The 13,208-nt window shown below is 34.2% G+C and overlaps 1 protein-coding gene across 5 annotated transcripts in view; it reads right to left on the bottom strand.

The window, feature by feature from the left end:
• STS (steroid sulfatase) overlaps positions 1 to 13,208 on the bottom strand; it is a 110,646-nt gene that overhangs the window by 42,681 nt on the left and 54,757 nt on the right. For all 5 annotated transcript variants that reach the window (XM_082783372.1, XM_082783371.1, XM_082783373.1 and 2 more), the window contains one exon: positions 699 to 836. In XM_082783372.1, coding sequence (XP_082639498.1) covers positions 699 to 836 — 138 coding nt within the window. The remainder of the gene's footprint in view (positions 1 to 698; positions 837 to 13,208) is intronic.

The following is a 13,208-nucleotide window of genomic DNA, read 5'->3' as shown; positions in this document are numbered from 1 at the left end:
TGAGACTAAAAGAATATAACTCTCTTTCTAACAGAAGTCTCTCTGTTTTCAAATCAGTCCAACTCAATAGTATGCATTATTTTCAAAACTGATCATTAATTCAGAATTTGTTTCTTGAAATCTTATCCTTCTCTGGATGTTGTGGAACTTGCCCATCCCAAACTAAATCCAACTACCCATTATTCTTTTCTAATTTAACTCTCTTTTTCTACATTTTCTGTAATGAACACAGTGCTGGTTATCCCATCTTCTCTATAACCTCTGTGTGATCTCACTTACCCTGTTGCATTTAGCCTACATTTAAGATTCCTGATGGCTCACATGGCTCAAAAACCCCATCTTTTTTTTTTTTTTTTTTTCTCCATTCCATTCTGCTCTCCAGCCTCTAGCCATGACAGTATAATACTATGAACTAACATCTTTCCAAAGTTGAATTTCTGGCCAGTTCAAGTGTATATTTCATAGTGTTAAATATATATATGTATTTTGGTTGAGCTGATGTATTTGACAAGTAAGCCCCTTATTTTTGTTGCCTATGTTTGGATTTAGTATGACAGCTATGAGCAGTTTTTTATTATTTAAAAATTGAATTTTGAACTTTTTGACCCTAGAGTATATTGCAGTTTTGGAACAAAACCAAGGAAATATTTTCTGAAACATTTTTTTTTTTTTTTTAATAAAAATCAGAGAATGTTCACCTTTATATATTCCATTGTAACCTCCATGGACTTCTCCAGAACTTGAGATTTCTTCAATGTGAGCCCCTTGGTCAGATGAAAAGTATATAAGAGTTTTATTTCTCAGATTATACTTTTCCAGCACATTCAGAATCTGCCCTAGAAGCAAACAAACAAACATATTTAATGTCTTTGGGAAGCTTTTTTCATTAACTTTGGCAAGTACAAACATTTTTGTCTTTGTGCTTTTTTAAGATCGTTACCATAAAAACATTATTATACATAGCAATTGGCAACATGCAGTATACAGTAGGGGTCAATTACACAAGGCCCATTGCAGTCAAGACTATGGTTTGATTGCAGCAGGGATTCTTGAAGTATAAAATGAGAGGATTTGTGCACATCAGAAAAAAAAAAAAGGGCTGATCCACAGAGAGCAAGTGACCTTTGGAAGCAGTTGCTCACAATCCAGGAAACCCCACAGCAAGAAGATTCAAACCACCGAGGATATCTGAAAGAGTCTCAGCATGCAGAACAGAGCTAACCGTTTTGGGGTAAAGCTGTGCTGCCTAGCAACCTATAGAGGCAGCATGGCAAAAATCTCAGTATGAATGCTAGAATTCTAAAAACAAACAAACAAACAAACAAAAAAAACCAAGTTAGTATATGGAATGCCTCTGCTGGTGACATGGTTTCATTAGCTACACTACTAATTAGTCATTAATGTGTTGTCACACAAGAGTAGACATCAACTAAACTCATAATATACAAGGTAATAAACACACAGACGTGCACATATTTAAAAGAAGAATCCAATCCATGGGTGTGTTCTGAAACTCCAAGGCACCATGGGCTCACATTTCATTTACACAAAGGGCTCCTTACACTACCTTGGCACAGAAGCAGAGCCTTGCAGTGCACATAAATTACATTTAAACCTATTTAGACTGTTTTTTTTGTTTTGTTTTGTTTTGTTTTTAAAAAAGAGCTTTTCTATGAACGAGAGTGAAGCCACTCTTTCAAACTTGCTACAGTGAATTTTATACTGATTAGGAATCTAAAATTACTGGAACTGGAAACTGACCAAAGTGTAAGAATATACTTCACGTCAGCCTGCAAATGAGCTTAACCTTGTTCTTCAGGGATCCCAGACCATATAAAGATAATTCTGTCTTTACTACCATTTTCTCTTTATCCCTTTTACTTAAACATCCAAGTATGGTCCAATTTGAATGTTAATTTTGATTTGTCCACCTGTCCACTAAGAATTAGTTCATCAGTGGATGCTCAATTACCGTGTCAAAGAGAATGAGATAAGAACTTAGAAATACAGAGCCTTCGTTAACTATTTTCAGATCAGTTCTGTTGTCTTCTCCTCCTCTAGATAAGGAATAGTTATCTCACCTAATTTCTAATCACTTGGTTTTTAATGTTGCAGCATTCTAAAATTGCCTTGTTAAAAAGGTTGAGTGTCTCCATTTCTTATCAGCTTAAAGGACAGGGCCATAAATAAAGTAGCATCAGCAGTTAAATACCTGTTGGTCATGTTTGTAAACTAGGAGCAAAGAAATGTAAGAATAGGAGAATTTGATTATGCATGTTCTGAAACTTCATGGTAGCTGAAATTTCCTCACAGAGCTGAGGAAAATCTTTTACAAAGGCTGACATTTTAAAGTTGGTTGAGGGAAAATCATGCAGATCTATCTGACGAGTCATTTACTTGCTTAGCAGGTGGACTTAGTGCCAGGAAAGAAAGAGGCAATCTTCCATTAGCTTTTCAGATCATTTGGAGGTTGTACTTGCTAAGTAATAATAATATCCCTTGGAAAGGTGGCAAAAAGGTGGCAAAAAAAAAAAAAAAAAAAAAAAAAGTGGTGTATATAGATAAATGAGGACATGATGTACAGGTATTTGGCCATATGACCTTCAGAATTCCCTTCCAACCTGTATCAACCTGAGATTCTATGGTTCCATGACAGTAACAACAAATGGGATTGCACAAAGAAAGAAATGTGCAATGAAATGAGCAAATGCATTTTTATTTTTTTTACCTAGTTTTCCTTGATGAAATTGGATTTTCAAATTCATCCTGTAAATTAAGCAAAATGAAAATAAAATAAGAATTCCACTTGGAGTACATTACATTAAATGATCTCTGGTGATCAGAGACACCTGCTGTCATTCAATAATGGAAATTCTGGTTTCCTAATTAATCTGGGAAAAATGAGAAACAATGAAAATGTTCTCATTATCACTATTAATTAAATAAATAAAACAATCATCATTATGATTTTTTTTCCCCGTAACAAGGCTGAGGAGCTTGACTTGGCCTGAAAACAGAAACAAAAACAAAAGACAAAACCTATAAAAAACCTCATCCAAAGTTTCTTGAACTCTATGGCAGAACTTCCATTTACTTCACTTGGATTTTTATACAGAAGAAGGATCAGCTAAATCAGGGTTAATTACTAAATGCTAAAATGACAACTTAATTTAGCAACAACATTGTTCAGAACAGGTGAACAAATATTGGCAATTCAAATACCACACTATTGTCAGAGAATGGTGCTCACAATGCACTGACAAAAAAGCAAAACTTCAGTTTCTGTTTTCATCCTGAACACTGACACCTTCTAGAATAAATAAGCAATAAAGTGTGTGCTACCATGAGATAAAGACACATTTAAATGCACTTGAATGATATGGTTACTGTTGACACATGCAAGACATTTGCTTATTAGCATTTCTAAATGGTAACCAAAACAGGAAAAACGCAAAGAATGCTCTGTGAACAGATATCTTTGACATACTGTCATGTATTATATCAATTTTGCAAGGAAATAGTAAAAAGTAAGCAAAATACAGCCTTTGCTGTTTTCTTATGTCTTTCTTGACTCTAACTCTTACTATTCCACTTGTATAATTTCTTCATATTTCACTGAGACTTTAGAATTAAGCTAAGACTGATAAACATTCCTGGGTAATTTCACTTACTAAAGAAGGAGGATTTTCACTTTGCCTGTTTTAGCTGCCTAACTTTGTAAGAGGTGAATCACAACTGCAAAAAGGCCTTTTTTTTTACCCCATGCCTTAAGAAGAGGAGACAGGCAACTAGCTCAAAAGTAAATGTCTTCATATTATTGATAAAGGAAAGCAAGATGAATCCTACCCGAAGTGTAGAAATGCAACTATGTGAGTAACATTTTTATGAGTGTGGTTAACAGATAAATGAGGTCTGAGTAAGAGAAGATGGTAAAACTGTATTGCTTCACACATAAAATATGACTGGATGTATATCATACATCATGTGCTCTTGAATTACAATAGGGCTTTTGCTGGCTTAGCCTATCTTTTGAATTCCATTGCTAGTTGCAGAACAAAATACAAATGTAAAAAGAGTTTGTAGAAGTAAAGAGATTATCCAGAACATGAAACTATAGGATAAATAAGTCAAAACACTGGGAAAACTATAGCTCAGTTTAAGCAATGATGGTTTAATATCCCCAGTGTAGGCAGTAACTAATAAAAATTGAAAAATTCTTAATCAAAAAAACTGACTTGTTCTAAAAAAATAACAGCTGTACTGATCTCTGCAAATACCACTATTTACACTTTCCTGGTTTGAACAGAAAAAATTTTTAAAGACAACATTCCAAACAACAGAATCAGTCTAACACTGCATATATCAGAATCAATCTAACTGCATAATTTCTGAACCTACTGAACAACTACACTTTAAGTGCAACTTTTTCCTCCTATTGCCATTCCAGGAATACATACTCCAGGTGGCTAACATTGGAGCAGACAAAGGCATTATATCATTGGACACTACTCTTTCATTTCTATATTTTAAGATACAAAATAGACTAAGGACAGCATTAAGATGTTGCTTGTTTCAATTAATATGCTAACAATCCAAAATTTAAGTAAAACTTCTTCCAAAATATACTGAGGACAGCTCTCTACATTCTATTCTCCACTCTTGCTTCAAGCTATGTTAAATTATAGAGTTGTTTCATTCTTTAAGTGAAAATGCCAATTTCAGTGGAGTGATAGCCATGTGAAAGTGATAAGAGCAATTGACTCTGCTCATTAGTAGGAAACTGCAAGTGCTATGCCACTATTCAACTTGTGTAACACAGCATAAATGGTAGCCGAGCCAGCCTATCTAATGCTGAAATTAATTTCTGGAGTTTTGAACCACGTAAGACTCCCACTGAATTCATGTACATTAGGTTACAGGGTTTATAAACAATGACTATTCATTTGAAAACTAGGTACAAACACTGAAAAACAATACAGTGTTTAACAATGCATTAATGATTTGGAAATCTGTTCAAAAGTTTAGTCAAGCAAGCATATAAAAAATGTATTTGCTTCATAAATTAGCTTACTGTAATTTGAAGTCAATGGGACAGAAGTATTATCAGTATTAATTTGAAATAATGTAGTCTTGCTGAAATTATTAAAAACAAAACAAAACAAAAGCTCTAGAATATAGAATACCTCTGTGTGATCTGGGCATTAGGAAAAAACAGTCTCTCCACTCATTAGGAAAGCTTTAAAACAGTATGCCCGATTCAAAGAAACAGCAGGATTCAGAATGAGGGTTAAGGATGTCTCAGGACACCATAGTTGATGGTAAAGGAAATTTTTGTAAATAGAACATCTTATTCCACTCCAGCAGATTTTCACATGACTGTCATGCCAATAAGGTAATTGTAAACTTGAGACAATTATTGGACAAAGACTAATCTAGAAAGGTCAGCCATCAAATCTCTTCCTACAAGAGGCAGATTTTTTTCCTTTAGTTTATGTTTCAGAATTCCCTTCTGATACTAATGCTTCCTTTCAAATACCTTCACCGATCAGAATCACAACTAAGTTGTAGACTGATGAAGTGGCTTACCTCTGTGAGTGGCAAGCTAGGAGTGCTTTGAATACATGCATAACCTCTTACAAATTACCCCAACATGCATAAGTATCTGGAAGCCCGTATTCCTCCCAGAAAAGATATTGATGTCATTCAGTTACATAGCTTTTAACATAATAAACTCCTTGGGATCTTATGCCTGGTATAGAAATTAAATTTAGGTAATTCCACAGTTCATCATCTCTTCCCGATTCAAAGACTTTCACCTTATGGAGACTTAATGTTGCAATATCTGCAAAACATCATTCATAAGTTAACAAACATTTTAATCTCTATGTTGATTTTGTATGAAGAAAAAAGAGACTTCATTCTTTAATGGACCAATCTGATTACAAAATACACTGACTAAAACCTTTGTATAAAAGCCAGCTTAGTAACTAAGACCAACACATCCATATCTTAATTTTAGCTTTTGTACATTTCAGGTTATATATATGCAAATGTTTCTGTGGTATGCTTACAGCCATCCAGTTTCCCCTTGATAAATATGTAAATCAGTTTGTCTTTGCAGTGGGGAAGTAATTATGACTTTCAGACCTACTCATTGAGCACAACACTTGAGGTAAAGATAGAAAATAATAAAATCACTGACAGCAAAACAAGACATTGTTGCACACATGGTGAACAGTATATAAAGTCTGCATGAAACTTGTTTAACATTCAGAGCTAGAATACAACCACTGGAAAGTGGAAATTCTGTGTTGAAGCAATAGATGGTATTATGGAACATTATCTAGCCCATCAATAGAATACACCCACCTAAGATGACTTGTGATTCTATATAGAAGGAGCATTAAAATATGAATCTCAAAGGCGAGAGTGAATAATAGCTAATTTAACTGACTAGAACAAAAAGAAAATACAGAACTAATAGTAATACATATAATTCCTGGGGAAAAAAAAAAAAAAAAAAGGCAAAAAAAAAAAAAAAGCAGAGTTTAGATTCAGCAGAAAATCTTGAAACAGTCTCACTTTGCTATTGTTATTTTTGAAGTTATGCAATAGAAACAGTCCTTACAATCTGGTCTTTTTTAAAGTACAAAGCTGGAGTCTTTAATATGTCAAGTTCCTAATACTATTGGTTAGCTGGATCTTCAATGTCTACAGGACATTATACCAAAAAAATACCATCTGATTCTGAAAAAGCACATCTGTATCAGTGTTTTAATTATGATCAGGAATGCACCTTTGTTGTAAATATAATCATCACCACTTAATATACTTCTGTTTGCATAGAAAAGCTCTCTGATTCTGTGACCTGTATTCTTTCAAATTAACTACATGCAAGGAAGGATTCCGAGACTGCACCTAAGGCACTACTGTGGAGGTATTCAATCTATAGAACCACAGTAGGTCTGATCTGAAGTAGTAAATTTTGTTTCTCTTCTGGTGTGCTGATGTCTCTGGACATTGAGCTCCCATCAGTAACTATTTCACTCCACTAGTCTCCTTCTGTTCTGAAACATTCTGAATTCTTTTCACAATGGGGGAAAGTGAGGCAATTGCCTCAGATTCAACTATCTACAACATAGGGTAAATTACCATTCAAATCAGTAGTGGTTACGTCCAGGTAGCCTGCAGAATATCAAAAGCTTCTCTCTCAGATTCCACTAGACACAGGCTGAGACAAGAATAATCAGTTTAAGGGCTCAGAGAATGGCCATCTTCTAGAAAATCATCACATTAAGTGGTGTGGGGTCAGTTAAACTATCAGTACATATTTGCTTAGTGTTTGGATTTGGATTGTCTTGTAATTGTGGCTTGTGACTGTTTATACAGCCTTATAAGTATAATGTGTCTTTCAGACCCTCAAGATAGATTTTCAGCATAGTGCACAATAGATCAGGCATGTATTGCTTAGCAACTATGAATAAATCAACTAATTTTTTGACTTAAAATTAGCATAAGATACATTTTCCCAAGAGATGAGTACTATATTGCTTATTTTCTTATTCACGTAGGGTTCAACTTATTTTGTAAATGGGAAAGTTGGAACGATCTTTTGCATTTATGGAAATACATGTGGGTAAGAAAGCTCAGATTTAGATGTGGTTATGGAGGTTGGGAAGACCTATAAGTACAGCTGCAATATTGACAATGCAGTATAGCAAGGGTTTCGTAGTTACATCAGTACCACAACACTAGTGATAAAGTTTGGGGGATTATTAAAGGTCAAAAGGATAAGTATTTGGTTATTAATACTTAAATTAGCTAATAAATGCACTGCTTGAAATTCAGTTTTAGACCTTACATCTGTTCTACACAAGGCTAATGTAAATCTTATTTTTTAGCCTGATTAAAATGCTAAAATATGAGAGATGGTCATGCAATTTAAGAGGGTCTATCACATTTACATTTTACAGGACAGCTATGATAACTGCATTTTGCATCTTTATTCTGCACACATCTGAGAATAAGATGCCATTTCACACATACAACTTAAATGCATAATGCAAAAGACACTGTCTATTTCCTTGCTCCAAGGTCTCCTGGGTTTTCTTTCAAATTTTGGAAAAGATTTCTTTGCATAAGACCTAGGCAATCTGCAATGACAACCTAAGGATACTATTCATTTTTGAATTAAGACTGTCAGGTGAAGTTAAGGCTTCCACTATTTGATTATTTCAATAAATGCTGATGGTGATTGAGTCAATAATTGAGGAGTGATAAAAGAAACTCTTCTCTGTATTTTCAAAGGTTTAAACTTTTATTAATGTCAAAGTCAGTTTTAAACTGAGTATGTGTATGTTCTTAAATCCAAATACATAATGCCAAAAATTTGTCAGATTAAAGTATCAAGAATTTAAAATGGGGTAAGTAATTTAACACCACATTTAATTCTCTGCACCTTTTTGGAAAAAAAAAAAAAAAAAGAAAAAAAAAGTATATGTCAGTGTCTTTGTTTCATTTTTATATTTTTTATCAAACAGAACTGGAACTGACATAAAATTAGTTGACATTAGAACCTACACATTTTTTGTCTTTCAGCAGACAACCTTTTTCATCTTTGTAGAATTTGGGAACTGGACTTAGAAATCATACACCATAAGGCAAACAGGATTTTTATCAAGCTCGAATTAGCATTTGTCATGAAATATTAATTATTTTAATTTCCAGGCTTTCTGATTTTAGTTGTTGAATTCCAATCTTACATGAAGGCAGCTGTGCATTAATTCAGCCACAAAACAGAAGATTCTTCCCTTCTTCTCTCTCCCCCCCTCAACACGATATCTTTTTTTTTTTTTTTTTCCTACATCACCACGCACATTTGCCAATTCACTTCTCAAACAGCATTTGGGCAACTTGGTGCCTTTACTGCCTGCTAAGTATGACTAGAAACTTGAAGCCTACTGTGTAATCACCATCTCTAAACCACACTACCTGTGAATGAATCTCTGTACAGACAATGTTAATACCAATAAGAAAGAAAGCCTGACTGTGAAAACTGTTCTCAACACAATTTTCCACCATAGAATGTAAACTCCAATCTCTCTTCCATAGATGACACTAGGAACTCTGGGAGGGGGGAAGATCAAGTAAATTTAAGGTCACAAACCTTTATGATTCTTTTTTTTTTTTTTTTTTTTTTTTTCCCAAATAATTTTCTCTCTCTCTTTGTGTGTGTGTGTGCATGCATGCGTGTACATGTTCAGTATGACAGTATTCATAATGATTTAAATTTCTGAGGATACTGTCAGAAGGGAAGATAAATAATTTTTGTGGTCACCCTCATTGATAATAGATGATTAGCTCAAAAGACTGCTCATTGGCTTATGAAATGGGACATCGATTCCTTAATTCATCTAAGTGCTCTTGAAAAAAATATTTCAGCCTATTAGGAAAGAGCTTCTGTTAACATTTCACAGTAGTATTAAGTAGCATACAAAAGATATCTACAATAAAAAAAAAATCTGCCTTTTTCTGGTCTAAGGCTTGGGAAAAAGAATTATGTCAGTCTCATCTTAAATTGGTTTGGAACAACATGAGGTCTCTGCTTAGGCCAAGATGCATTCAATGCCCCCAAAACATGGTGGAATGAGAGCCTTGAGATCATCAAGCCCACTTCTTTGCCTTTTCTCTGTACAAATACTAGGTGTCATTTGGTTTGCAATGGAAAATTACAAAAAATAGTTAGGAGACTTTGTGCATGCAAGACATATTTCTGAAAGAGCTCTGCTTTGTATACCAGGATCACAGTAAGATATGCTTTTTAGGATAAATATGAAAGTTGAATTCAGAGTGAGGAAGGATAATTCACATAGCAACACCATGTATGAATTGAAATATTAACACAGATACAAGGCACAAATTAATCTAACTGCAAATCTGGGTAAAGGAGAGTTATGGCCAAGGTAAACTCTCCAAGCCATAGATGGGAACCATCCAATGGAAGGTCCCAAACAGCTTATTTTTTACTTATGGGAATGGTATTATTCCTATGGATGGAGAGGCAGGAACAGGGTCAGTCCCTCCCTATTTTTGTATATATTTTTAAAGGACTAGTTCTTTCTGAACCTGTAACATCAAACCTATGGAAGCTATATACAGAAACAGGAGAAGTACCCAACAGCAAGTAGATTTCTGCCCTCAAAGGTATCAGAGAAGCATAGCTAGCTGTACTTAGAACTGATTATCCTTAGCAAGACTCAGCAATTAAATATCACAACAGTAGGGCAGAACATTTGTGTACATGTTTCCAGGTCGCATATTTATTACACCAGTGTCTCCTGCTTAAAATGATTGTTTTCTATTCCCTTACTGTGTATTCCTAAGGTTAATAAAGAACAAGGGAAATAATTAAATGTCACATCAGAAAGTCAGCTTATGTTCTGTGAAAGAAATGGGATATTATTATCCAACATCTTCTGTTGAAACAGACCTCAAAGTTCTCTTTACCTGTTTAAATCGGTCATCTACTTTTTATGAGAAGCACCTGGGGGTTATTGCAACTGCCGGTTGATGAACTACAGCAGAACCAAACAAAAGTTGAAAATGACTGAGAAATCTGGGATATGGGGCTCGATTATCTCAGCTCTAAATTGGCAAGAACAGTTAGGATAATATTCCATAGAAATGTTTGAAGGACTTTTTTAAGGACACCTGCCAATTTTATGCCTTATTAAAAATTATACTGGGTAAAAAAGCCATTGTAGTAGCACTCTGCTCTTGATACCATGCTGAGGATGTTCAGCTTGTCCTGTAGGATGTGTTGTGGTAGATACAAAGGAACTTGTATTATATTTAACCCTACACTGAACCATGTCTTTTTATAATGTTGGGCACTTTGGCCCCAGTCAAGACTTCAAGAGACAGATGGGACATTTCATCCCACTTTCAGCTGCACAGACATCATCCTTACTTTTGGCTTTGGTTTTCTCTCTAATTTTCTGCTAATGGACATTTGACATTTGAATGTAATTGCTCCCTGCCTGTGAGTTGCTGGCAGCCACCTCTGCTTTCCTCTTTTTCCTTGCCAGCTGTTGCTAGCAACATACTTAACACTGTCTTGCACATATTAGAAAGGTGCACTGTTTGTTTACTACCTTTCTGACAGCGTGGTTATGCTATTAAAGAAAATATATGTTTCTTCTATTACAAGGTTTTCACTTTTTTTTTTTTTTTCCCTTTCATTAAAACCAAATCCCTAGTAAATACATTTTGTTTGAAAGGTTGTGTTGACATTTTTTTCAACAATCACAACCTTTTCATACCATGGTTGTTGACTTCATATCAGCCCAGTTCCACTGACTTAAGGCAGTTACATAATTCTACACAAACAGAAGACCTACTTCAACATGATTAAAAGGAACAGATATTTTTCAGGATATTTTGCAGGTCTTCTTGCTTACTGGAGTGAACAGTTTCTTGTTTTCCAACCAAGTCCCTAAAAAAAACTCTTTAAATGAAACAAAACAAAATAAAACAGTGTGGAGGACCTGGATATCTGCCAACTAGAAACACATATTGTTACATAAAGATCCTGATATTCTTCATTTAATCTCATTCTCTGTATTTAGCAAGCTTCCTTCTTCAGCTCCTGGGGAAGAATAACTAATACATAAGTTGCATGGAACTGAACAATATTTATGTATAAAAAGAAAGGTTAATTTAAATTTAAAAAAAAAAAATGTTCTGTTGGCCCATCTAAAAAAATACACCTTCATAAAGGAGATGTAATAGTAAAGACTGTCAAACTGGTATCTTCCTTTTAATCTCAATTGTATTACAGCTTTTATCCTCCTTCTTAAAGGCTAGTCTTTCCAAAACTGCTTAAATAATGATATTCTGATAAGCTACTATCAATAGAGACTGATCATTGCAAGAGATGCCAAGTAATGAAAAGAAGCCAAGCGTGTGGGGGAAACAGTGTGATCTCCTCTAACAATCCATTGGGAGAACTGGAAAAGAGAAACCACAAATAAATAAATAATATCAATAAAAGAATAAATTATCTGCTTGTGGTTTATGAGGAGCTGGCAAAAAAGGCCAGATTCTAACCTTAGATGAAAGTGCATCTCTCACATAAGTAGAAATTTCTTTAAAGGAAGACAAAACCAGGATAGTAGATATGGAAATATATAAATGTTATCCTGACTACTTATTTCAATGTGACTTTTCATATCAACATCGGAGAGAGGAACTTGGTGTCAATACCCCATTTTTAGACCACTGTATCATAACCATATTTCTGTATGCATACTAGTGGATGGGTCATTATCACATTTGACATCTAGGGAAAGAAAAGAATCTAACAAAATGGAATGAAGTCTCATCTTCAGAGACGCTAACAGACCTACCATACACATGTTGTTAACTGCCATTTCCCGACTACCCCTGAAGTAACTCGATTATGTATGCAAAGAATTTATAAAAAGAAAAGTTCTATTTTCAAACCTCATTTATCAAAACCCCGATACTCTTAAAATACTTTATATTATTTTATTCCTTGTTTCTTTCCTAAAGGAAATACTATTTACTATTTAACCCCAATTGCAGGTTGTTGGTTTTTTTTTTGTTTGTTTTTTTGTTTTTTTTTTTGTTTTTTTCATTAAAGGCTTCTTATGGACACAACTCATGAGCAATCAGAGATTTCCTTATCTGACATCAGAAACTCTAATTTCAGATTTACAAAATTCAGAGTTAAGGGGCCTCAGAACTTTTTAAAATGTTCACCTTAAAAAAAAAAAAAAAAAAAAAAAGTAATGACAAAGGCTCATTATACTTTTTAGTATTACACATCAAATGATTCTGAAAGTTCCAGTATATGATGATTTAACAAATACAAATTATGTTTATTCATATCATAAATAAAGAAAAAAAAAACATATTCATTTTTACTTGCTTGATGTGTCTACTGTTTGGTGATGCCCAAATCAACTCTACTTTGGATTAGAAAGGCAAACTTTGAAACCTTTCACACAGCCATACACTAAACACTTAGTTACACATTTCACGTTGCCAAAAATAGCACTTTCCATTACTTTGCTAGAAATATGGAGAGACACTCTAAGCTACTCATTTATTGCAAACACCTGGGATTAAGTTATATTTGGCTTTGCAGGAAGAAAAAAAAATCATATTGCTTTTCTGGGCTAGAT

The sequence above is a fragment of the Aythya marila genome (assembly GCF_965140915.1).
Source record: "Aythya marila genome assembly, chromosome: 1".
NCBI classification, from domain to species: Eukaryota; Metazoa; Chordata; class Aves; order Anseriformes; family Anatidae; genus Aythya; species Aythya marila.
The sequence above is the reverse complement of the archived record's forward strand: the minus strand, read 5'-3'. Positions and strand labels throughout refer to the sequence as shown.